The following is a 24,862-nucleotide window of genomic DNA, read 5'->3' as shown; positions in this document are numbered from 1 at the left end:
TATTGGTTACATTCTGGAAAATGTAACCGGTGACCTTATTGGTTGCCCTTTTCAAGTTTTAAAAATTTACTTTTAAAATTACCAAACTTTTATAGTGTAATCCCGGCTTTAGACGTTTCATAGAAAGCATTGATTTATTATAAAAACGATGTATATAATAATGAATATGAACATATATAATGCTAAAAATCTACATGCATGACTTATAAACATCGCTATACTAATAATTATTTTTCAATTATATGTCTTAAATTAATTATATTCATCTTATTACGTAATCATATGGGTATCTTTAAATCTTTGACCATTTTTATCGCGCCACGGAAATTTTCTTCACACGAGGGCTAACTATACAAGGACCTACTATTTGTTGCGGAATCCGAATGGTAACTTTTTTTATACTCTCAAGAGGCTGAGGCGCTAACGCTCGGTGTAGGACTCCCTGCGGTAGCAATCGTTTCTGCGATCATGTCACCGTTACTGTTGTACCAGTGCGTCAGTAAAACGAACCGGGTATCGAACTCGCGACACCTCTAAATATATATTGGTACTTTCGGCGAGTATTTTATCGAACTGGGCTACGGCGCCCCCCTCTTTACATCTTTTATCCAATTATTTGATAATAAGAAATGCGTTTGAATCCATTAAATTGCTTTGCTTCGCCAGTAGACATTGTACGTGTTACATCGTCCCCTTCATGCCAAAGAACGAATGTGTAATGTCCTTGGGGAAAGAAAAGAAAGCATTCAATCGTCATTTCCCGCAATCTCTACCCATGTTACTCTATGGAAGTTATGTACCTAAAATGTTTCGAAGCGCGTGTTTTAATAGGGATACATATTCGCGTTTCTGGCAAAACTTAGATTGCCAGATAAAGTATCCAACTTGCTGATTAAAAAAAAAGGAAAAAATTTGCACTTTCATTTTTCTGGCATGCAAGTGATGATATGATAGTGATAAATATACATGAATATCGATGATATATGTTGCTTGACGAAGAGTGTCTGGAAGGAATAGAAATTTTAGGTGAGTCTGAAATTGTAGTAAATATGAAAAAGAAAAAAATAATGGCAGCAAAAAGAGATAAACGCAAAATAATTATTGGGGGATATACAAAAGCATTTATACTTTCATGCGGCCTACAGTCAAAAATATATGAATCCTAGAAATTTGAAACTATTATTTTGAATGGAATTAATAAGTATTAATTCCAATTTAATTATATGTAAATAGTTCTACATTTTTGACACTTTTTACGTTGTATAATTTGTCTAAAAAAAGATGAAAAAATTGTGCAATTGAAAAATTGAATCTCCGTGAATTTTTATTAGAAGTGTTTCGAGCTGAATACTATTTATTACACATCCATATTTTTACGGCAATCTTTTTTTTCAGCCACATCGTTTAGGCAATTTTCCTGTTGTGGCCTTTGTGTTTGTATTTGAATTTCTTTCAGCACAAATAAGGAAGAAACTCAAATTCAGCCAATTGGCATTTCACCGATTGGGTGCCGAATTAACTATTCTATGTATTCGAACATATATTTTGAATAAATGTAATAATTACACAGTTGAAGAGACCTGTTTTTCGCTGCCAAAAATTAAGATTTGATTTTTTTGTCTATAAACTCATATAATTTATAATGGTATTTTAATTACATGCCGTAATTTGAAGTTATTATTGCATTTCATGTTTTATTTTAGTTTTCGTATCGCCTACGAAATTTATTTTTTTATCGCTAATCCGCTTCAGCTTTCGAATGGAGACAGTCATAATTATTTATTAGGTACAGGTCCTGTCTTGGTCATGTCAGATAAATATATTAACTACTTTTTGATAATCTCAATAATCACAAGTGGATATCAAGAGTTCATAGAGACTACATAACAACATCCGACTTAATTTGAAACTCAAGTGTCAACATCTTATTGTCCGCAACCTGCTTCGCACATTCCATTGGAAACATTCAATTAGATTGATCCTTTTGAGTTGATATTAGGAAAAATTTGGGTAAGAGTACGCACGATAATTTTGTAAATCGAATATAAGTTGAAAAGTGTGAAGTTTCGAGTTTTGCTAAGAAAGTATACTATTGATAACACCCTTAATGTCCTTCATTTATTAGTTGAAATATAATTTGTCATGTTAGTGTTTAATTTTTTGGGGAAGAGATCTTAATTTTACTGTGAACAGCAGATTGATGTAAGCTTTCAAGTTTTCAATCATTATGTAGAGTATTCGCCTCTGAAAAATAGGGTTGACTGCAGAATTTCATATGTATTGTAGGAAGCTGCTATATCTAGGAGCAATTTAGAAAAGCGATACGTGTGGGGTGGGGCAGCTGAGAGTACGCAAATAATTGATGCGAATTTTCGCTGTTAAAATTAAATGGAATCTGAAAATGAAGAAAGCAATCACAGGCAAAGCGGAAAAAGCACGCGTTCGAAATTTTTTGCTAGAAAATTGGTAACCCATTCGCGTTCATAAGATCACCGTTTTTATTTATCGTACTTTTATTTAGAATTTAACAGCCTCCGGTGGTGCTGGATCTGAGAGATTCAAGCTCGAATTTTGCTACGACCGCTCTACAAGTTTTAACTTTTTGCGGTAGTATGTCGATTGGTGAATTCGACATAGGATGGCATCAGGAAACAACGGTGCTTCATAGTTACTACGAGCCTATACGAGAATTGGAAGGTCCCTGTGAATACGGCTTCTTTGCAGAACTCACAAGCTTTACAAAAATCCTCAAAAGGGGCAAATATTCAGGGGTCTTCCTCATTGAAGATTAAGCGGTATAAAGTACGAATTGTACGTAATATTTTTTCGGCACCAACGAAGTGCCGAAAAAACCCTCTGGACCGCTAACGGTTAAAGGTGGTGGAGCCCACTCCACTCCAATCTTCTACTAGGAGTAGATCCATCTGATGCATCAGTCAACCCCGCGTATCGTACCATTAAAAGCCTGATGAATCTATCAGCCTTTTAACGCCACCAAATGAGTAAATATTATCAATTATTTCAATTTTTTTCAATTATTATTTTATTTTATTTTATCGCAGGTAGTCATAAGCGTATTGTTAGTATCAAGGGTAATTAAGGGAAAATCATTCAGAAGTTCTGCGACAACGTTTAAGTCGGTTTCTATTTATTTCATTTCCGAAGACGAAGTAATAATAACATATGTATTTGCTAATGATAGATTTTTCGTCGTGGATCCTACAGATCCGATGGAACCATTGGTGTTACTCACTATCGGAGTATTAATGAACTATGCCTCATGAAAATATATTCTGGGACTTCTCTTCTCTTCAAGTTTCATTTTTGTAATAAAAAACCACTAGGTGAGTACTCTTACCATTTCTCCCTATACAGTAGGAAAAGTGCAGTTAGTCGTCTTTTAGGAAATAAGCTTTTTAGACCGACTCTAAACCACAGATCTACTGACTATTTAGTTTTCATTAACTTGGAGTTTTCAAGTCATTTTTATCAAAAAAAATTATATTGGAATTTAGTGGGGGAAATAGGAAAATTCAGAATTTAAAAGCTGAAAGTAATTTATAAGCAAAACGGTTCCAATTTCTTATTGACACATATTCGTTTTTTTAATAGATGAAAGGAAAATATTTAAGTTTTTTGCTTAAAATATATGTATATAATAAGGTTAAAAAATGTCTACTGACCCGAAGTCCCATCTAAGCTCTGTATTTTCGCAGTGGAAGGCTCTTTCACAGGTTGCGGAGACACGTGAATCTCTGCGAAACACAAAATTGAAAAAAAAAAAAAAAATTCTTTCAGACCGATATATTTTAAACATCATACTCTAATTAATGTAAATGTAATGTAACGTATAACGTGACGAACATCATGAAATGAATATATTATGGATATGTATACGAAAATAACTTTTTCTCTTATGCAGTTAAATTGATATTTTCCAGAAATAAAAGTACACGATCCGTTATATACAATATTTATGAAAGAATATTTTAATGCATTTATAACACGGCATATATCGATATCGCTGCGGCATGTAGTTAATTACCGTAGTTATTAAACGAGGCATCTCTTATACTGATAAATATATATTAAATATATTTCCATGTACTTATCCAGTTTACTAAGGAAATATATCTATTCCATTTATATTCTATCTATTCCATATATCTATTCCTTTTTACGAAGTACAGTATGTCCCAGAATTTTACGGGGTCTTGTTTTTTCGGTCGAACTTTCGTACCGCGTTGTGTGGTGCAACGTTTTTTCACCGAAAAGGAAAAACATTTTTTCAATAATATGATGAACGTTTTTCACAAAACAATAAAGATTGCATTTATAATCGTTAATTTGTTAAAATTACGTGTCCCAAAAGTTTATGGAATAATTAAATGCATTATAATTTCTGACAAACACATATTAATCAAGATAATTGATAATTTTCTCATTATTTTCAACGACATCAAACAAGTGATGTTACATTGAAATAACGAAATTTTGTGGGAACTGTGGGTCCAAATTCTACCATTCAGTTTCCGTGGCATGTTTCAAGGCGTTCGTCGAGCTGAGAACTGTCAAATACAAATACAACGCCACAACAGGCAAAATGTCCAACGAGGTGGCTGAGAAAAAGATGCCCATCAAAATATGGACATATATTTCAAAAATTTAGCAATCCAATTAAAAATGCAATTAATAAAAATTATAATCAGTATATACACGTGATAAAATATTTTACAATGCCCATTAAGAATACTTATGGTTGTCTTATTCTAAGTATGAATAGCTTCTCGATTTACCCCAACATGCTCATCGTATTTCTTTTTAAACAATTCCCTGCGACACCATAGCCTTGCATTGTCCCTCACCAATCGATACTGGTGTTCCCTTCACAATAGATTTCCATTACAATAGATTTACAATTTCAAAATAAACAATGAATACGATTTACGCAATAACAATAAACACTTTTTTTATTATTTTACGAAAAATGATCTTTATATTATTGAAAAATTATATATTATTTATAATCGTTATTAAAGTTATTAAGCAACGTTTTGTTATCAAAGTATTTATAATCGTTGATTTGTTAAAATAACGTGTCCCAAAATTTTATGGAAACTATTGAATATGCATGCAAATTTGAAACTTGTAATCGTTACGCTAATCTTAAAGCACATACGTGAGTCGAGACATTTTATTCCGTCTTGATGCATTTATGTGTTTGAAGATTTGCGTGACGATTGCAAGTTTAAAATTTGCATGTATTGAATAGTTTCCACATAAACTTCGAACACGTTATTTAAAAAAATCTTTTGTTTTGTGGATGTAATGCTAGAAACGGCAAAAGTGACGTAGCTTTCCGTGGACGAGATTAAAAAAAAAAATTTTAATTTTTAATCTTTAATAAATTATATATATAATTTATTAAAATATACGGGGTGATTATAAAAAAACTATCCCGACATATGGGACTCTAACTATCATACCATTCACAGAAACTGAATGAAATTTTGGCATAAGGTATTTTGATGTATGCGCTCAAGAATGATATGGAAAACAACAGTGTCATTTTAACAGTTACGGTTACAGTGAGAAAATATCAAATGGCAACACCAAGTTTTTTGTATTGGAATGCGATCTCCATTGTGAAAAACACTAAATAGCGTTGGAATGGCAACTGTAGCACGAAAATCCCCGGAGCTAGGCAAGGAAAAAGAAAAAGAACTTTGCCGTGCACCAGAGCATTAATGTTCGTTTCATTCGTCACACCGTTTCTTCGGCTGAGATCCCAGCCTGATTAGTCCTCCACAAGGTCATGTGGAAAATTTGTGAAACACAATAAAATGCTTTATTTTATGCTGCTTCTCTGTCCTTATTGGTTGTCCTCACTTTTAGTCTATCTACCGCCGGTGATTTTCATGCTACAGTTGCCGTTCGAACGCTATTTAGGGATTTTCACAATGGAGATCGCATTCCAATACAAAAAACTTGGTGTTGCCATTTGATATTTTCGAAATTTTCTCACTGTAACCGTAACTGTTAGAGTGACACTGTTGTTTTCCATATCATTCTTGAGCGCATACCTCAAAATACCTTATGCCAAAATTTCATTCAGTTTCTGTGAATGGTATGATAGTTAGGGGCCCATATGTCGGCATAGTTTTTTATAATCACCCTGTATATATATACTAGCTATAATACCCGGCGCTGCCCGGGTTTTCTTCAATGAGGCTGTTAGAAACACGTGATATCTCCCTCTATTTTTCTTGAGGGACATACAAACCGTGTCCAAGTTAACCAATATGGTGACCTGCGCGATTCATGAAATAAACAAATCTAGATTTACATAGAAACGTAGAAATGAATATATATTTTTCTTTTTTTAAGGGGCGCTAGGTATTTCGATCCCCCCCCCCCCCCCTGAACTTCAAGTTATCCATCTGTCTGTTCCAGCTTCCAAAAATCCTTAGTTAAAGCTGTGGAATTTTTTTGATGCACTTTTCACGGGCTCGTAAATAATTTTAAAATATCCTAACCCACATGAATTTATGCAAATAAATATCAAAAGAGACAATATGGAGACATTAATTTTCATACTTGAGAAGATATAAATGAAATCAATGATATTGCTCGAATATCCAACTCAAAAGTATAGGTTTGGCTAATTACTTCATATTTAATCTCCTGGGCTTCGTATATCTCTAAGCGAACTGAATATTTCAAAAATCGAGAATTCAATACAATTTGTAAAATTATTGATGGGGTGGAAAATCCCACTAATTTACGCATTTCTACAGTAAAATAGACAATTTTATCACTGATTTCTATGAGGATCACCCTTTTCCTGACTCTCAGAGCGATGCTGATGATGATTATGACGTCTATTCAAAAAGCCTCATTACTGAGAGTATATTGAAAATGTGGCAAACCATTATAAAGGCATAAACTATTATACATATACTAACAGGATTAAAGAAGTGACAAACCGTTGTAAAGCCATATACACGTCTGAAACGCATTGCTAGGGAACCACGGTAACCAAAGTAAACGTTCGGAAAGTGATTGTTGAGGCCCAACAACCATTGTTGCCGGACAGTTTTTTGCCCGTTTGGGGCATTTGCCCTGGGCTGACGAAATTTTAAAGTAGCCTATCGTTCAAGTCGGGTCCCATTTGGTATATATGCAAAATTTGGGGACGATCGATCTAAAATTATAGATTTGTATAGAGAACACACACACACAGAAAATCAATTTTATATATATAGATATATATAATTTTTCGAAGGCTTTAAATCACTGCAAAAGCATAATTTATCACCTTTTATCAAGAAAGACGCCTTACCATCCAAAATCACGTTCTAGAAGACCTCGATATTCGACTCCACGCAATGATAGGTTGATGAACGGGATGATATATGCCAGTGATTCCGAACGTGGGCGTTAACGCCCCCTGGGGGGCAAAGGAATGTTCTAGGGGGCAGTAGAAGCTACGGGTATAACATAGGATCCTATGGGTTAGATTGTGTTGGGGGCGATGGGAAGAAAGTATTTTTGAAGAAGGGGGCGATGGGATAAAAAAAACGGTATATACCAACGTCGGGAAACACTGGTATATACCAACCTGATGTTTGTTTGTGGAATTTCTCTCAGGCCTCTTATTTAAATATATCGCCAGTAAAGGCTTTAAGAAGAGTTTAAAAAAAAACTGGTTTTATGGTTCATATGAGAAATGACCGTCAACTAGGCCTTTCGACGATTCACATTCAAACACACAACGCACCCCCTTTCGAGATATTAAGCCGGATTTTCCTAGGAAAATGTGTTCTACGGTGAGCTTAGCGTGAAATCGCTGATTGGTTAAAAACCTGAAATTCAAATTTTTTAAGCAATCAGCGTTTTCACGCTGCACACGGTGCAGGCAACCTGCTCCTAGGAAAACCCGGCTTTAGAGTGGACTCAAAACCTCTCGTAGCTTATGGAGAGAAAATGGATGTTAATGACGAAAAGCAATGGAATTTAGGTGTCACGATGCATGTACAAGGTATTGTCACCATCTCTGAAGGAAAAGGTACGCTCATACTTCAGCATATATCAGGGTAGAGGTTCTGCAATGGTATGGGTGACCTCCACATTCAACGAACACGCATATTAAGCAATCCTGTTTTTGTTAAATTGGCACGCAATTTTCACAAATTGACGATTATATAAAGCCAATGTTTATTATTTTGCGAAAAACTTGTTTGGAAAAAATGTTTTTCCTTTTCGGTGAAAAAACTGCATTTCATTACACCACGCGCTACAACAGTAATACCGAAAAAACAATATTCCATTAATTTCTGTGACGTACTTTACAAAACGCAAATTATCATACATATTAATTATTCACTATTTTGGTTGTATTTTATGTTATGTAAAGTGTTTTCTCGTTCAGCGCCACCCGTGTTTGGATGTTTTAATTATTTTTTTACCCGTATAGAATATAAAACTAGGGGATATGATAAGTATTTTATAAGTGCAATTTTTTTATGCGGATTGCTTTATTTTTAATTATTTTTAAAATGTGGCTAGGACATTTCGCACATCATGTATATAAGCAGATTGTCTGGGCTTAACGTATGCAAATGTAATTTGTGTCGAGAGAAACGCCTATAATTAGTTTTAAATTTTAGTAAACCCTTTATTATGAAGTGTTTTCAAGCAACACGGTTCTCTTGATTTATCAAGTATATTTTCAGCTAGTTTATTGCACTAATGCATTTGAACGACTCCTAAACGTTTTACGCACGCTTTTGGGATTTTGAATAGTGTTGGCATGATTACTCTCGCTAGAGAGCTTTTTTTTTTAAATGTAAGATCTCCTGACATATGCGCCGTGATGTTGGAAAATCAGAAAAAAAACCTACTTCAGCCTACCAGCGTCCTTATGCAACTACTACTACTCAACCATGCATGCACCTCGTACGCATTCCTATACGGAATTTCTAGCGAATCGGTACATGCTCAAATGTGCGTGTACGTGTAGTGAACAAGTCGTGAAGTTTGTTTCTTTGTAAGGCTTTTTATGTGTAGTGCCGCCATCTGCCAACAGTTTTTCCAACTATGAGTGAAGTGTAATGATTGGATAATTGTATCGTTGTGTAGAGGCCTGTTGCTCTCTGTGGCGAGACTATTTAACGGGGAGATGGGCTCGCATTTGCGCCTCGGTAACCACAGCGTCCCTCTGCTAGCAATCAGCATGCAACTGCTGCGAAAGTGGCTCCAAGCAATTGCCGACAATGGGCATGCGCGACTTTGGTAGAAAAGGTGGATAAAATACTGGAGCAATTCCACGCTGCAATTACCACTCGTCTTAAATGCGTAAATAATTATGCTTTTATTATGCTTTTTATTCGAACTATTTTGTGATTACTGTTATGTAACAACTTATTTCAGTTCCCATGGGGGTGGGAATCGCGTTTTTTGGATTATTATCCGTGAAACTCTCCCCACCATTTACCCATGTAATCGAGGTTCTTCTGCAAATGAATAAATTTTACTGCCACAGTAGATTGAAATAAAAACTACTTAAATTCCATTCTTTTCCTGCTCTGACCAATGTAGAAAGTTTTGGTTAATAAAAAGCGTTTACATGTTTAAAAACAAATATATATAAGTAATTACCGTTCTCTTTTAACCGATATTTTATTTTATTTTATCATTTAATTCTATCAGTATAATTTCATTGAAGAATAATTTCGTTTATCTATAAGTCATTACTTGGTTGCAGAAATATTTAATTCAAAAAATCCAATGCCTATGCTTAAGAATTCGTGGCAGCAATTTTCTTATATTATTCTGTATTCATTATCAACATATTTAACATGGGGAAAAAAAATTAATAATCGTAAATTATAATAAAAATATCAATATCTAATATCCTTGAATAACAGAGATAATGCTATCTCCACCGGCCATTTCTACCAACGGGAAAAGGGAAAGAAAGAGGCTCATCTCTTTCTCAGACACTTCTCTAAACGGTCCCCTAGAGATATTCCAGACTGTTCTGACAGCCTTTTTAACCATATATCAACAAGCACTCTTGAGAAAATTTGAATTTTTTTTCTTATTTCTTTTTCCACGAAAATAAAACATCTATTTCCCCTATGAAAAAAACTGATTTCTCTTTGGTTCGCGGCACCAGGTTTTGGACAAAACAGTCCTCCGGAAAAAAGAGCGTCATCTATCAAACAAAAGGTATTGTTCGAATCGTTCTCTCCTTTTAAACGCCTTTCTGGGTCGCACCAGAGGAATACTTGCTGACAAGATCGATTTGTAAGATATTAGATGATTTCTTTTCTTTCTATTTCTTTCTCCCCCCCCCCCCCCGCTCTCACTCGCACTCGGGGAATTTATAGGAAATGAGCCCCGTTTTGATAAAAACACCTGAGATACTGAGATAAGAAAAATCTGCATTGGAGCAATTTCTAACCACCGTGTATTGAAAAATTATGATTTTTTTCTTCTTCTCTGTCTCTCTAATCTCATAAATTTATGATTGTAGGGTGAACATAATCTGTAGGTGAACATAAACATGATTTGCATTTTTTATAGACTTCCTTTGTAATATTAAGCGACGGAATCGTTTATTATAAAATATTACTTATTTCACAAATAAATTGTGATTTTGAATAAGATGCTATGAAAATATTCGATTTCTGGTCGTGTGAAAAGCAAAGGAGCAGGCAGATCTACAATATAAGAATTATATAGCATGGTTCAAGAATTTATCATCACCACTCCAAAATATAGAAGCCAGATGGTGGCACTAGCATATCAAGAAAGGAGACAAGCCATACTTTAACAATATAAATACAGGGTGATTATAATTGAAGTACCCGTACTCTGAGTAGTTTTTCTTAAAAAAATACTTTTTCTCTTAAAAACTACTCATCCAAATACAGCAACATTTTTAGGACATCTTAATGAAACCATGGAAAAGAGATTTATGCAATAAACAAGCGTTTAATTTTTCACCAGGAAGTGAGTAAGTGGTACTTTTTTATTAGATTTTCCTGTAGTATATGGTCCATATACCTTATATACCAAGTTTCGATGGAATACCTCCATCATAATAGGCACTGTATAGGTTTGATCAGTGTCAGTATACTGAAACTACTCAGCCCTACCTAGCTCCCGTTCTGGTGGGCGTATTCCATTGAAACTTGGTATATACAGTATATGGACAATGGAAAACAGGAAAATCCAATAAAATGTGGCACTTATTCACCTGGTGATCAAAAAATTAACATTTTCTTTTATTGCATAAATCTCTTTTCTATGGTCTCATTAAGGTGTCCTGGAAATTTGGCTGTATGCGAATAAGCAGTTTTTGAAGAAGAAAAAAAACTATTCAGAGTAACTTCAATTACAATCACCCCCTGTACGTCTGGAGTAACACATGTAACGCAGAACACACACATTACGGCTTGTACCAATTAGAAATTCCACAGAGGAATATGTACGAGGTGCATGTGTGGTTTAGTAGTAGTTGTAGTATGGGAAAAATGTTACTATTTGATACACTATGAGGCCATTTAAGTATTACGCAAGCAGAATTTTAGCCATTTTTGACCCCCATCCCCCCCCCCCCCTTGTCAGCAAAATTTCGTAAGCAGCTTAGAATATTTCATATCTTCAAAAAGGGTAGTTGATGACGTAAGCAACCTTCAAACCCCCGTCCCCCCTTGCCATCTAAAGTCAGCAAATCCAAACCCCCCCCCCTCGATGCTGACGTAATACTTGAATGGCCCCTATTTCAAAAAACTATGACATGCACATGAATTTAGAATTATATTTTTTTCAAAATTAGAAATACAATCGACGCTCGTTATAGCAATCAATGTGACCATTCCGTTATACTGGTCGGTAATATAATCTTAAAATATTTTATTTTGGGAATTATCGTACTATCTATTCTCTCTCATTTCATGTTATTTTTTCTTTTTCAAATATAATACGATCAACAAATTCAATAAAACGTCAGCTTGCCTCTTTTTTTACAAAGGAGTGGACAAAATTCCTCGGTTCATTTGACCTTAATATTGGAGAGTTCAGTAAATAAGTGCATGGTATTCACAGCTTGGGAACTTGTTATCCAAAGAAAGTGATCAAGACGTACGATCTCAATCGCTGATATACCGACAAGCGACCATGAAAGCACTGGTATAGCTGTATGCAATTAATAGATAGAATTACTTCCTCCAGGAATCATCTAAATTCTGCTACGAATTCAAAGAACTTATTGGACAAAATTTAGATGCAAATACAAACACAAAGGCCACAGCAGGCAAAATGCCCAGCGAGGTATCTGAAAAAAGATGCCCGTGAAAATACGTGGATGTCAAATATTACCAAAATACACCAACCCGATACATATAAAAGCATGTATCACGAAAGAAAAATACTAATAATTAGTAATATATAATACACTGCCCATTTATACGCTCCGTGTTATCGGTATTTGCATTTTAAGTTGTGGATTTATCAATGATATTAAGGTGGGAAGAAATAGTGGAGAGAAAAACAATTTCTCAGATCAAATACAAATTCTCATAGATTAAATGATACAGCATGAGTAATTAGATGAAGATTTTTGGTGAAGATAAGATAAAAATACGTACCGTATAATCGTATGGAACCTTCTGTGGAACCAAGTGAGTTTTTGGCGAAACATTTGTAGGTCCCAAAGTCCTCCGGAGCCAGCGCGCGAACTGTCAGCCGCATATGCACCTTATACGTCTTGTCTTTCATCGCGGTCGTGTATTTATCGTTCGATATTATCATGTCTCCGTCTTCTTTAGTCCAGTAATTTATCGACATTGGGTAAGCTTCGGTGTGACAGTCGATTGTGATCTCGCCGCCTAGAGGAGCACCAATCAATTGGTTCGGTATCCATATCATCGGTGGAACTGTGAAGAAAACAAATATCAAGAGTAGGACAAGATACATTTTTCTGACAATAAATTGAAACGAGTATTATTATTATTTTTTTGTTATTGCAAGTTACGAATTGGTTTCACTCCAACACTGTAAGGTAATGGAGTTTTTTCTTCCACCATTACGTATGTAAATGAATGAATCATTTCACATTCTGCGACATCTAATAACAATAAGGAGAAATACTAGATATTGTAGCATTTACGTTGTACCAAGTCTGAGCAGGCAGTATGTCGTTATTACCAGATTGCGCTGTGTGTAATCTGGTTATGCTCTGCCATCTATTAGACAATAATAGGATGAGACTCACTACTGTATAATGACAATACATTCCAAATCGAATGAGCAAACTTAACCTTTCGCATCACGGCTATAGGCTATTTCACCGGCTATTGATAATGATCACGGTGCTATTCGCTTGATAAACTAAACGTGGTCAACTTACAACTCCTACAAGGCGCCTTTTCGCACCATATTTTTTCTCCCCCCCCCCTCCCCGTATTATTCAGGAAGCCCATCATCTACATCTAAAAGTGACATCATTTCTAATTGCTGTATTTGATTCACTTATTGTAAACAAAAAATATTATAAATAAGGCTAATCTCAGTACCCTAAGTTAGAGTTAAGCGACGGTTTTCTTGTGGTTGTTCAATGCCATACAATCTCAACGTTATGGTCTCAATCTAATTGATGTCAGATACAAGTACTTTACCTACCGAGTCTGGGGCGATATAGATAGCACCTTCATTTACCACCCAACTCCACTGGTTGGAAATTGCCGGGCGATAAAAAAAGTAGCCCACCAATTTAAATACACTAAAAAATCATTTGTATCAGATATTATTATCTATAGGATGCCCACATATATCCTACTCTGAGTTGGCCCATGCATTCACATGACCCTGGTTTTATGTGCGTTTCTGCTAAATACTTGAAAGTAGCCAAACTTTCTCTCTCCATATTTCACTTCTGAGATTTAATTCTTCGCTGTTCTCTGTGGCCTCCTCAGTCACCTGTCATGGATCCCCTTCTATCGGAGTTTTACTGATGGCCACCCTTAAAGTATCCCAGTATCACAAGGGGTAATATGGTTGCAGGTTCAGAAACACTGATCTCTATAGTATCGGTAACAAAATTTATTTTACGTACCAGCATTGAACAAAGCTAGGCTGAATTCAACGAAGAGAAAATGATGAAATCAGTATAAACATTTTTATATATACTTTTCTGAAATTTTTTGTATCTCACAATTTTCTACGTCAACGTGTCTACCAAGCACCTACTACTCACGTGATTTGCGCTTTGGATCAGTGGCTAAAAACTAGATCTGTGCGGAAGCGGACTGAAACACCAAAATGAAATACCGTGCATCTGTAACCGTAAAAAATTTTGAATCTTCCAAAGTCATTCTGCCAAAGATACCGAAACCTCTTACCGCATTAGCTATCGTATTGCGAGACGAAGAAAAAAATCACACTATTGGTGAAAAGATGCTGTCAGATGCATGTTTGCAGAGCAAAGTGCTCTTATAATGAGTTTAATATCTCTGTCAAGTAATACGGTGTCTCGAAGAATACAGGACATGTCAGGCAATGTTGAGAGCACAGTCATAAGCCACGTCAAAGGTTGTGAATTTTTTTCTATTCAAGTCAATGAAAGTACCGACGTTGCGCAATATTTTATGCTTCTTGTATATAATTGCCAAGTACTTGAAAGACTTAGAATTCGAAGTAAATCTTGTTATTTGTCACCTATTGAAGGAGTCGTACGACTGCTAAAGGCTTATTTCAAGCAATCGATCATTATTTCCTCGAAAAAAATAATTCAATGGTCAAAATGCTTAGGGTTCACCACAGATGAAGGAAAATCCACGGAAGGTTGCTATTTTAGGCCTTCTTGCACGCGTGGCAGAATTCACTCCCAAGATAAAATGGACTCGCGGCAATATTCACAGACAGATCTCTGTATAGAAACAGTTGCCTCCAAATTAGCGAAACGTTCTTGATGAAGCGGTCAAGGTTGTCAACTTTGTCAAGGTGAATCCTACAAACTACAGGTTGTTTAAATTGTTGTGTGAAGACATGGGCATCCTTCATAACGCTTTGCTTTCGCACACCGAAGTTAGGGGGTCCTGACGTTGCTGTTCGAACTTCGGCACGAGGTAGCCTTTTTTTTTTTAGGAAGTATTTGAAACACTTCACGATTTCTTGTCACAAGCTGAGCTAAATTTAACAATCGACCACTTGGAAGGATTAAATTCCTTGTTTGAAAATATTTTTCAGAGCTGGTATTGGGTGATCGGTGGACATCTAATCCTTTCAAAGAAGAGTATTTTGAACCTGCTTCATTGTCGATTACAGAAAAGAAGAAATTGCTAGAGCTCATTTCAGATACTACTCTGAAGACTATCTTCAATGGTGGAATGGTGAACCTAGTCAGTTTTTGGGCTCGTCGCCGTGAAGAATACAGTGAAGATTCTAGAAAAGCCATAATGCTTTTGTTGCCGTTTGTTAGCACGGAGCTTGTTGAACGGACGTTTTCTTCGTATACTTACATAAAACATAAATATAGAAGCAAGTTGAACGCGCTCCGGACTTGAGTTTGTACTTATATTAATCCTCTTTTGAGTTTAATTTTTCAAAACGTTGTAATTCATTGCAGTCCCAAACATCACATTAATTTCTTTCACAAGCTTTGTGTTAATTTGTTTGCTTACTTGAAAAATAAAAAAAAACCTAATTAATGAAAAATAGACCATTTAAGGTGAGTCTGGAGGATTCGGGGTTGGGGGTACGCGGACTGAAAAAGTTTGGGAACCACTGTGGTAAGCGATATATTTTTTTAAAAATAATTATCACATTTAACCCTCTTTGGTTCATCTCCATTAAAAAGTGTATTTTCACCCGAAAACAAATGTAAATTTGTTATATTAGGATATTTTTAATTGGAACAATACATCAACACATCAATTTGATTAATTAGAGTGGATTTTTAATTAGCTAAAGTGGTTAATTAAGGGTTAAATATGTTAGTCTTTATTTTGCTTGTCGTCTACAAACAGACGAAGTCTTGCTTTGCAAAAGCGAATAGTTGTTTCTTTGAATTTTATTTCAGACTAGCTATAATACCCGGCGCTGCCCGGGTTTTCTTCAATGAGGCTTTTTTGGATCACGTGATATCTCCCTCTCTTTTTCTTGAGGAACATACAAACCGCGTCCAAGTTAACCAATATGGCGACCTGCGCGATTCATGAAATAAACAAATATAGATTTACACAGAAACGTAGAAATGAATATATATTTTTCTTTTTTTAAGGGGCGCTAGGTATTTCGATAAACCTCCACCCCCTGAACTTCAAGTTATCCATCTGTCTGTTCCAGCTTCCAAAAATCCTTAGTTAAAGCTGTGGAATTTTTTCGATGCACTTTTCACGGGCTCATAACTAAGTTTAAAATATCCTAACCCACATGAATTTATGCAAATAAATATCAAAAGCGACAATATGGAGACATTAATTTTCATACTGGAGAAGATATAAATGAAATCAATGATATTGCTCGAATATCCAACTCAAAAGTGTAGGTTTGGCTAATTACTTCATATTTAATCTCCTGGGCTAAGCGAACGGAATATTTCAAAAATCGAGAATTCAATACAATTTTTAAAATTATTGATGGGGCGGAAAATCCCACTAATTTCCGCATTTCTACAGTAAAATCGACAATTTTAGCACTGATTTCTATGAGGATCACCCTTTTCCTGACTCTCAAAGCGATGCTGATGATGATTATGACGTCTATTCAAAAAGCCTCATTACTGAGAGTATATTGAAATGAATTTATCATTAGTTTCGAAGAGCGTAAAAATAATTTGTATCTATTCGCATGCGATTTGTGCAAAAAAAAAAATTATTCTGTCGAAGCTGGAATTTTTTTTTTGGTGTAAATAAAAATTAGTTCAAACTTTCATCGATAGAGGACGCTACTTCGAAGAAATTCACAGAATCCATAGCCTGAACCTTTCTCCGATTTCTTTCGGGTCCAAAACGTTCGTAAAGATTCAACCAATGATCCGTGGCTGAAATAAAATAATTTCACCAATAGTGCTGCATCCACCAGTGTGATCAACACAATGAAAACCTTATGTGTGCACCTGTAATAGGAAAATACCAATGAAAAATTGAGCTGGTAATCGTACAACCCGCGTTTTATAGGACTCTGATTTGGGTACCCCCAATGATTTTCTTTGATGCAGCGCTCTCTATCGACAAAATAATTAAACTGAATTTTTTTCTGTACCAAATAAAAAATCCGCCTTTGTTAAACTTTTTTGTAAACCCTATTCTCAAATGTGTAAATTCCTTTAATTTTTAATAATGTCTAAACTACAGTGAAAGCCGCTGACTAGACTTTCATTCTGTTAGTCTTTCATAATGTTATCATTCGAGAATTATTATAACTTTTAAAAAGATAAACAAAAAGAAAGGATGGGAGAAAAACTTGTTAATAGTTATCGGGACGCAATATTCTCTCTGATACATGTACGTGTGGAGCAGCTTTTGCAATGGGCTTCCTCAAATGTATGACAGAGAAAAAAACACGTTAATTCAGTTCTTGATCAGTTTCTTTCATTTGACTGGGTTCAAATTTATTTTTTCTAAGTGAGTCTCTCAAGGGATCTACGTATGAAACATATTGAAAAAAAATATCGTTATTTGTGAATGAATTAGTTAGGCAGTTAGTATAAATACCCGTTTACCATACGTCTTGTTCAACCAAACGGGGATTACCTTGAACGTACTTGAAAACTGGATTTTTCGGATATAGTTATCATTCGGTTATTGTTATCAGAAACGTCGAGTCCCGGAGTGATCATATTAAGCGGCGTTGTCTGCATTTACGAATTTGTGATCTAAACCTTGTACTGTATATTTAAATACGCATTGGTCTATACAGTTTCTCCACCTTTTTTTGTCCCATCGCTCCCTTCTTGAGAAAGTATTTTCTCCCATCGCCCCCCACCAACGCAATCTAACCCATAGAATCCTATACTCGTGGCTTCTACAGGCCCCCGGAACATTCCATCGCCCCCAGGGGCGTTAACGCCCACGTTGGGAATCATTGGTCTATAGAGGTTAAGACATGAATTAAATTCCATTATTCGATCCGAACTTGTTTGGATTAGCCCAAATCGAATAATCCCCTGTCCATAACCCCCTCCTCCTCACCAGATCATGACCCGCCGCTCTGGCTCAATGAAGAGATTTTAGCAGGTTGTAGAAGAAAACCTGGGCCATGCTGCAAGCTATCAAAATCTATCAAACTACATTGGAACTTTCCCTAACGTAAACTTTTTGGATCCCCTTTGCCGTGGAATAGGCCTTTAATTTATTCCACTCTGCATTAGCGGACAGCAAAATCAGGAAAGCTCTAATTTATATAGAAATGTCCTCTCCACTTGTTAATACAAGATTCATCGAAAGATAGGTTATTTGTGGAGATGGTGATTACAAGGAAGAAAATTGATCTATGCCCCTCACGTGGACTCGAATCCCGGTCTCTCGTTTGCCGGACGAGTGCTCTACCAACTAAGCTATTGAAACACATAGAAAATTCAAACCTTGGAATGAAATAGGCCACCTGTTGGCCACATATATATAGAAATGTCCTCTCCACTTGTTAATACAAGATTTATGGAAAGACTGGCTATTTTTGGAGATTATGATCACATCTCTACAGATAACCAGTCTTTCGATGAATCAAGCTCTAATTTTTTCTGAAACTCAAATTTATTAATATTTAGCATAAATCCAGGATACATCGCATTCAACCAAGATTATGTTCAATCCCAAGGTCGTGTTTGTAAATATGATAAATCGTCAATTAATTACTTAATTAACTGAACATAACTCTCGTCCAGGACGATCAATTCGAATAGAAATGTTGGTTTTTGCTGATACGTTTTAAGAAAGTCAACATTACAACACTGATAATGTTGTCATGAATGTTTTTATCCTCATTATTTTAATTTAATTGTTTTAATTTTTTTTAAACATGTGTAGTCTGCACGTATCATGTACCGGTAGAAGTAATTAATTGTTTTATCAAGAGAATCGAGGTTATAAATTTTTCCAACTTTATTTCGGAATTCTGCATAATCATCGGTAAAAGTGATAAATGTAGTGGAATTTAATCTTTATTTATTTTTTTTTATCGAGACGATTGGTGACTAGGTATAACAACGGTGTGCATCACTTTTGCAGTAACATATACACTTTAAGGTTGAAATGTATAGGAACCAAATTTCGACGGAAGCCAAAAGTCGCGTCGTATAAATTTTAAAGTCCTATAGACCAGTGGTTCTCAACCTTTTCAAGCCCGCGGCCCGGTTTCATTCACTTTTGTGAGTCGAAGGCCCGGCAAACACACTACCAACGGAACATGAATGAGGAAAATGAAACGGCTAATCATTCGCGGTATCATTCACGCGGTATGAATGATATCAGGGCCCGGTGGTTGAGAAACACTGGTATAGACGAGGGTCCACTGTATATATCGTACCTCCCCACTAGCTGACACTCCCCATTAGCGGATGAAATTTCCGGTTCCATGGGTGTCCGTTCTCAAAAACTATCAAAATCCCCCCAAAGGGTATCAATTAAAAAGGGTACCTAATAAATTCACAAATCATCATTTGGAAATGAAAAAGTATTGAAACCCCTCTTAACTGTCGTTATGAAAACTCTGTGCGTAACTGGCGTCGTGGTGTCATATATATATTGACCCCAGCAAGTATTAATGCATTTTAAAAATCAACAAAAGAAATTTCCATAAAAACAATGAGTTTTTCACCTGACTTCATTCATCTGTCAATCAATTCACTATACATAATTTTTCAAATTTTTCAAATAAATATACAGTGGAACATCGGTTAACGAGCTTAATTCATTCCGCGTTGAATCAAACTCCCCTTTGGAAGTAATGAAATCACGGATAATTCGGTCCACAATTATTCATATTGACCTTGGTCCGCGCCTATCCTGGGCTAGAAATCAGTGAACTTCCCTCTTGCGGGGAGGATGTCTCAACATCATGGGTCCTCAGGAAGTGCAGGGTCGTCTTAAGAGTCCCATCGCCTTCCCACCCATGGATACAGAAATTTTTGTGAGGCCCCGTAGAAATGCCTGTAAAGTACGATATTCACATATTGAAGGTCTCAAAAATTTTGACCAAATATCATTATCATGAGCACCCCTTTCAAAACGGCTCCCGGGCCGTTACAGGGTGGGCCCACGTATTAAGACGGCACTGACAAAGTGTTCTGTCCTGATGTCACCCGTACTTGGGTGGAGAGAAGTAATAGCTTACATATTAACTACACCCAGAAATTGTAGTGCCAGGTCTCATCCTGTGTCCTCTCTATGGATATGGGGGCCCGGGCCCTGCCCATATGGACCCGCGGATTTAGATGATCCTTGTCCTTGCTGTGCTGGATTCAGAAAGTATTAACATTTTCTCCCACCATAATTTGCTCAAAATCTATCACCTCTTTCTCTGAGGGCCCTCTTCTCAACACTCTCTCTCTCTTGTCGTGGTTCCTCTTCATCTGATTTTCACCTGTGCTCCTTCCGAGAATATCCCAAAGACGCTAGAGGGCCATTTGGCACCATGTTAAGAACCACTGCAATCTAACATGCCAATAACATGAAACATTGATCTGCTGCTATCTACCGAATAAAACTAATATGATTTTTCAATTTACATTTGAAAAAGGTTTTTGATTTGTAAAATATATTAAATAATGATATATTATAAAATATTTTTATAAATAACAATGTTTAACAAATTAATCAAATTTGTTTCAAAATTTTTAACAATTAATAGTTTTGTAAAGTAAAATAGCATCAGAAAGCATGCAAAATAAATTATCTGTAGTTTTTGCTTTCCTATGCTCATAGCAGCTACATTTGAAATTTAAAGGTCCTAAATGGCCCCTATGATGGAGAAGATGCGGCACTAGCTGTCCAGCCGGGGCTACATTCACAATTTCACGGTAACGGTATCCGTAGTTTTGAAAGGGCAGTTTAGTTCAAGAATATTTGTGGCCCTGGGACACCCTGAAAGGAAGCCATAGACAGAAAGAGAGGTGAAGAATTATAACTTTCAAGTGACATATGTACAGTATATAAAATGTAATAGCACCGTAAAAAAACATGCGATGCGATAACGTATACAAATTAACTTACTCTAAACAACGAGAGAGAAGAGGTCTGTGGTCGAGTTGGACAATTGTTTGCATTCTTATTCTTGTTGCGGTGATTTTAAAAAAGAACGTATTCAATGGCACTTGCTTTTTACCTCCTTAGGATTTTTCGGAGATGGGAAATTGCATTGTCGTTGGACAGATCTATTGCTTGCTTTACTGTGCTTCTATTTCATTGGTACTTTTCTACAGAATTTTGCACGGATTCCCACATTTTGCACACCTGTCTAATCACATTCGAAAAAATAGTGAGGGACACTTCTCTCTTCCTCAGAAAAAAGATACCTTTAATATAAGCTCTTGCTGTTGTCCATCAGTTTGTCTATGGTCTTTGGTCAACTCCTGGCCAAGCAGAGTTTATATAAAAAACAAGCGCATATACGCGCGATTACAATGCGACATCTAGTTTCGTATAATAGTCAGTGAGGCACACTGACCGGACACTGTAGGGGAGAATATTACCAATAATTCCACAGTACGTGTGTGCACGAAAGCGAAGAATCATCAGCTTAGTTGTGAAAACGTGACAATAAATAAAGAAAGCGCAAAATTTCTGCTCGTAATGCGAATCATCGCTCGTTAATCGAATCAATTTTTTTTATCAAAATTTATGCTCGTTATGCGAATTTCTCGCTAACCGAGTCGCTCATTAACCGAAGTTCCACTGTATATTAATTTTTTTGAACGTAACTTTCATAATTAATAAATGAACAGATATGATTGAAATATGCTCAGAAAATAAAATTTACAAATCAAAATTATGTTTACTATATTTTTTCGCAGCACCAAAGTCAGACTTATTCTAAGTTGGAAACACAGTACTTGCAAACAACACAATATGTTGATAACAGAGATCTTACGTACAATACACTAACAACACTATCCTGAACCTCACCTTGGATATCCGATCGCTCTCCCGATACGCCATTTCAATCTGAACGCTCCTGCCGTCTCGCAGAAAAACGCTTACGCATGTGGTGAGATGGGGCAGTTTGACCCCACGGAAATTTTGATCAATAGTATAGAGGAGCAGATTGCGTTGGAGGCGATGGGACAAAAAAATTTGGGAAACTATGGTACAGTGGGAAGAAAAAGTAGAATAACACCATAAGTTTGTTAAACACATGTAAACATTAGCTTGAAGGTCCAGAAAATAAGATGATCCAGATGCATTTCTTTCTGAATGTGTGGCAAGATGAAGAATGCGTGGGATCAAAATCACCCCACCATGTCAGTTAAGTCCGGATATGAAATTCATACATGGGAATAATAGCCAAGGCGAATCGAAAGTCCATTTACTACCCACACTTGCACATTATCATGAGGAATTATGGGATCGCATACATTACCTGTTTACATAAAACAAGTCCAATCCTTGACGACACTTTCGATACAATTGATGAGAATTTAACAAATCTCGTAACATGTATCCACCGTAGAACAGAAGTAAAAAAAAAAAAATCTGATCTCCCTGATGCCTATTCGAAAAGTCCTGAAAGTCCTATCCAAAATAAATATTTCATATATATGTGTGCTCGACACCAGAATTTTAAAGTGTAACAACACACTCTGAGAGCACGTCCACGGCAAATGTACCAGACGTCATTTTCAGAGAGAAAAGAAACACGAGGGAGAGAAACAAAAAGAAAGCAAAATAAATAAGCATTCTTTGTCCCGAAATGGTCATCCGCTCCATTATGTGCAGACGAACACGTACAAATGCCGCCATTTTGGGTACCATAAATCAAGACGACCATGTGCTGAGGAAAAAAAAAAGAAGATAAAAGGAAGTAGTATCGTGGTTTCAGGGCAAAAAGAAAAAAAAAAGGAGAGAAGATACTCTCGTAAATTTATACTCCGCGATACCCGAGGTATCTTATCAGAGAGAAATCTACAATTTCGTGGAACAATTCTGAACAGTCCACATTCACTCGATACCGCGACCGGAATTCGGGTATTAAACCTGTATGTTCCGGGAGAAAAAAAAAAACCGCATTTCTTTTCTGGGTACCTCCAGAATAGTTGAAATATGTCATTTTTCAGTTATACGTCAGATGCAGCTGAAGTATTGATCCTCGGGGAACCGTGGGTGTATATTCATTGTCTGTTATTACGTTACCGGAAAACCGAGGATAATGGTTGTATGACAAAGGTGGTGGTGCGGGGGGGGGGGGTTCAGCATCTAGGGGAGTGCGGGCCCCTTCATCGATTTTAAAACGTGCCACGAGAAGGGCCGCAACTAAAGAGAGCTGGTGGATCTGGTGCCTCGAGAGTCGGACCAGAGGAGGCGCTAATTTCACTCTCTCTCTCTCTCTAGGCTCTTCTTCAACGTTACCAAGTGGGTGCCGAAATGCGTGCTGGCCCCGGCTGACCAAGAAGAATGTAGTTGCTGCCCTGTCCGAGGGTATCCTAATGGAAATTTAGCAAGTCTATTTGGTTCAGTGGTTAGAACATTAGCCTGGAGAACGAAAGACTTCATCAGTTGTCATGGGTTCGAATCCCGACGGGAAATGGTTTTTTTGTGGTGGTCGAGTGGTTATAGTGACGGACTCGCGATGCGAGGATCCGGGTTCGAACCCCACAGTGGTGGTCGGCTGAAGTTGGTTTTCTGTGGTTCCCAACTTCAAGGCGCAAATGCGAACTGATCTCCCCGTTAAAAAGTCTCACCTTAGAGAGCAACAGTCCTGCAATGATAAATCATTCAATCATAACACTTCACTCATAGTTAGAAAAACTGGTGGCAGATGGCAGCACTACACATAACAAGCATTACAGGGAAACAAAAAACTTCACGCCAGGTTTCACTACACGTACACGCACATTCCCGCATGTACCGATTCGTTGGGGTTTCCGCGGGGGGGGGGGTGCATGTGTGGCGTAGCAGTAGTAGGTAGGGCCTCCGAAAAATGGCTCGGGGATCCATGATGTCTTAAGTCAGCCACCTCGTTGGGCAGTTTGCCTGTTGTGGCGTTGTATTTGTATTGTATAAATATTTCGAACAGGTCACAGATTACTTGAGTGATCTGAAACTGAGCGGCGGGTCACTTTAGTGATCTGTGAACGTGCCGCTGTGATCTGTAAATATGCCGCGGGTCAGTTGAGTGATCTGAAAATATACTACTACTTAGCCGAACATGTGCACGTCGTACACATTCCTCCACGGGATTTCTAACGAATCGGCAGATGTTGGAGAATGTGTGTGCTGAGTGTATGCTTGGCCCTAACGTATTTATGGTGTCGAGCTGCACTTACTTCGTGTTCATGCTGCCATCTGGCTTCCTTTTTCTGAGGTAAAGATGGACAGGCCTGAATTTGTCATGTTATGTCAGTTGTTATCGTGTTGTAGGCCTGCCTGCTCTTTGCGAGAGACCGGCTCACATTCGTGCCTCGAAGCTGGAAAATCGCAAGAAACCAACTTCAGTGGACCACCATTGTACCGTCAACGGGGTTCGAACCTGGATCCTCAAGACGAGAGTCCAGCACGATGACCACACGACCGCACAGCGGCTCTGAAAATATATACCGCAGGCCGCTTGGGTAATCTGGAACTGTGCCGTGGATCACTTAAGTGATCTGAAAATATGTCACGAGTCTTAAGTTATCTGTAAGTATCCTGTGGGTACT

The 24,862-nt window shown here is 36.8% G+C and overlaps 1 protein-coding gene across 2 annotated transcripts in view; it reads right to left on the bottom strand.

The window, feature by feature from the left end:
* LOC149071199 (lachesin-like) overlaps positions 1 to 24,862 on the bottom strand; it is a 314,623-nt gene that overhangs the window by 17,664 nt on the left and 272,097 nt on the right. The window contains exons 6-7 of one of the 2 annotated variants that reach the window (XM_089248196.1): positions 12,660 to 12,947; positions 3,684 to 3,755 (exon numbers count right to left, since the gene is read on the bottom strand). In XM_089248196.1, the coding sequence (XP_089104322.1) occupies positions 3,684 to 3,755; positions 12,660 to 12,947 (360 nt within the window). The remainder of the gene's footprint in view (positions 1 to 3,683; positions 3,756 to 12,659; positions 12,948 to 24,862) is intronic. The other variant, XM_089248197.1, reaches the window with a different exon arrangement.

The sequence above is a fragment of the Pholcus phalangioides genome, unplaced genomic scaffold, assembly GCF_987345545.1.
Source record: "Pholcus phalangioides strain wild (caught in Gottingen) unplaced genomic scaffold, Ppha-v1.0 ptg000019l_1, whole genome shotgun sequence".
Classification (NCBI taxonomy): Eukaryota; Metazoa; Arthropoda; class Arachnida; order Araneae; family Pholcidae; genus Pholcus; species Pholcus phalangioides.
The sequence above is the reverse complement of the archived record's forward strand: the minus strand, read 5'-3'. Positions and strand labels throughout refer to the sequence as shown.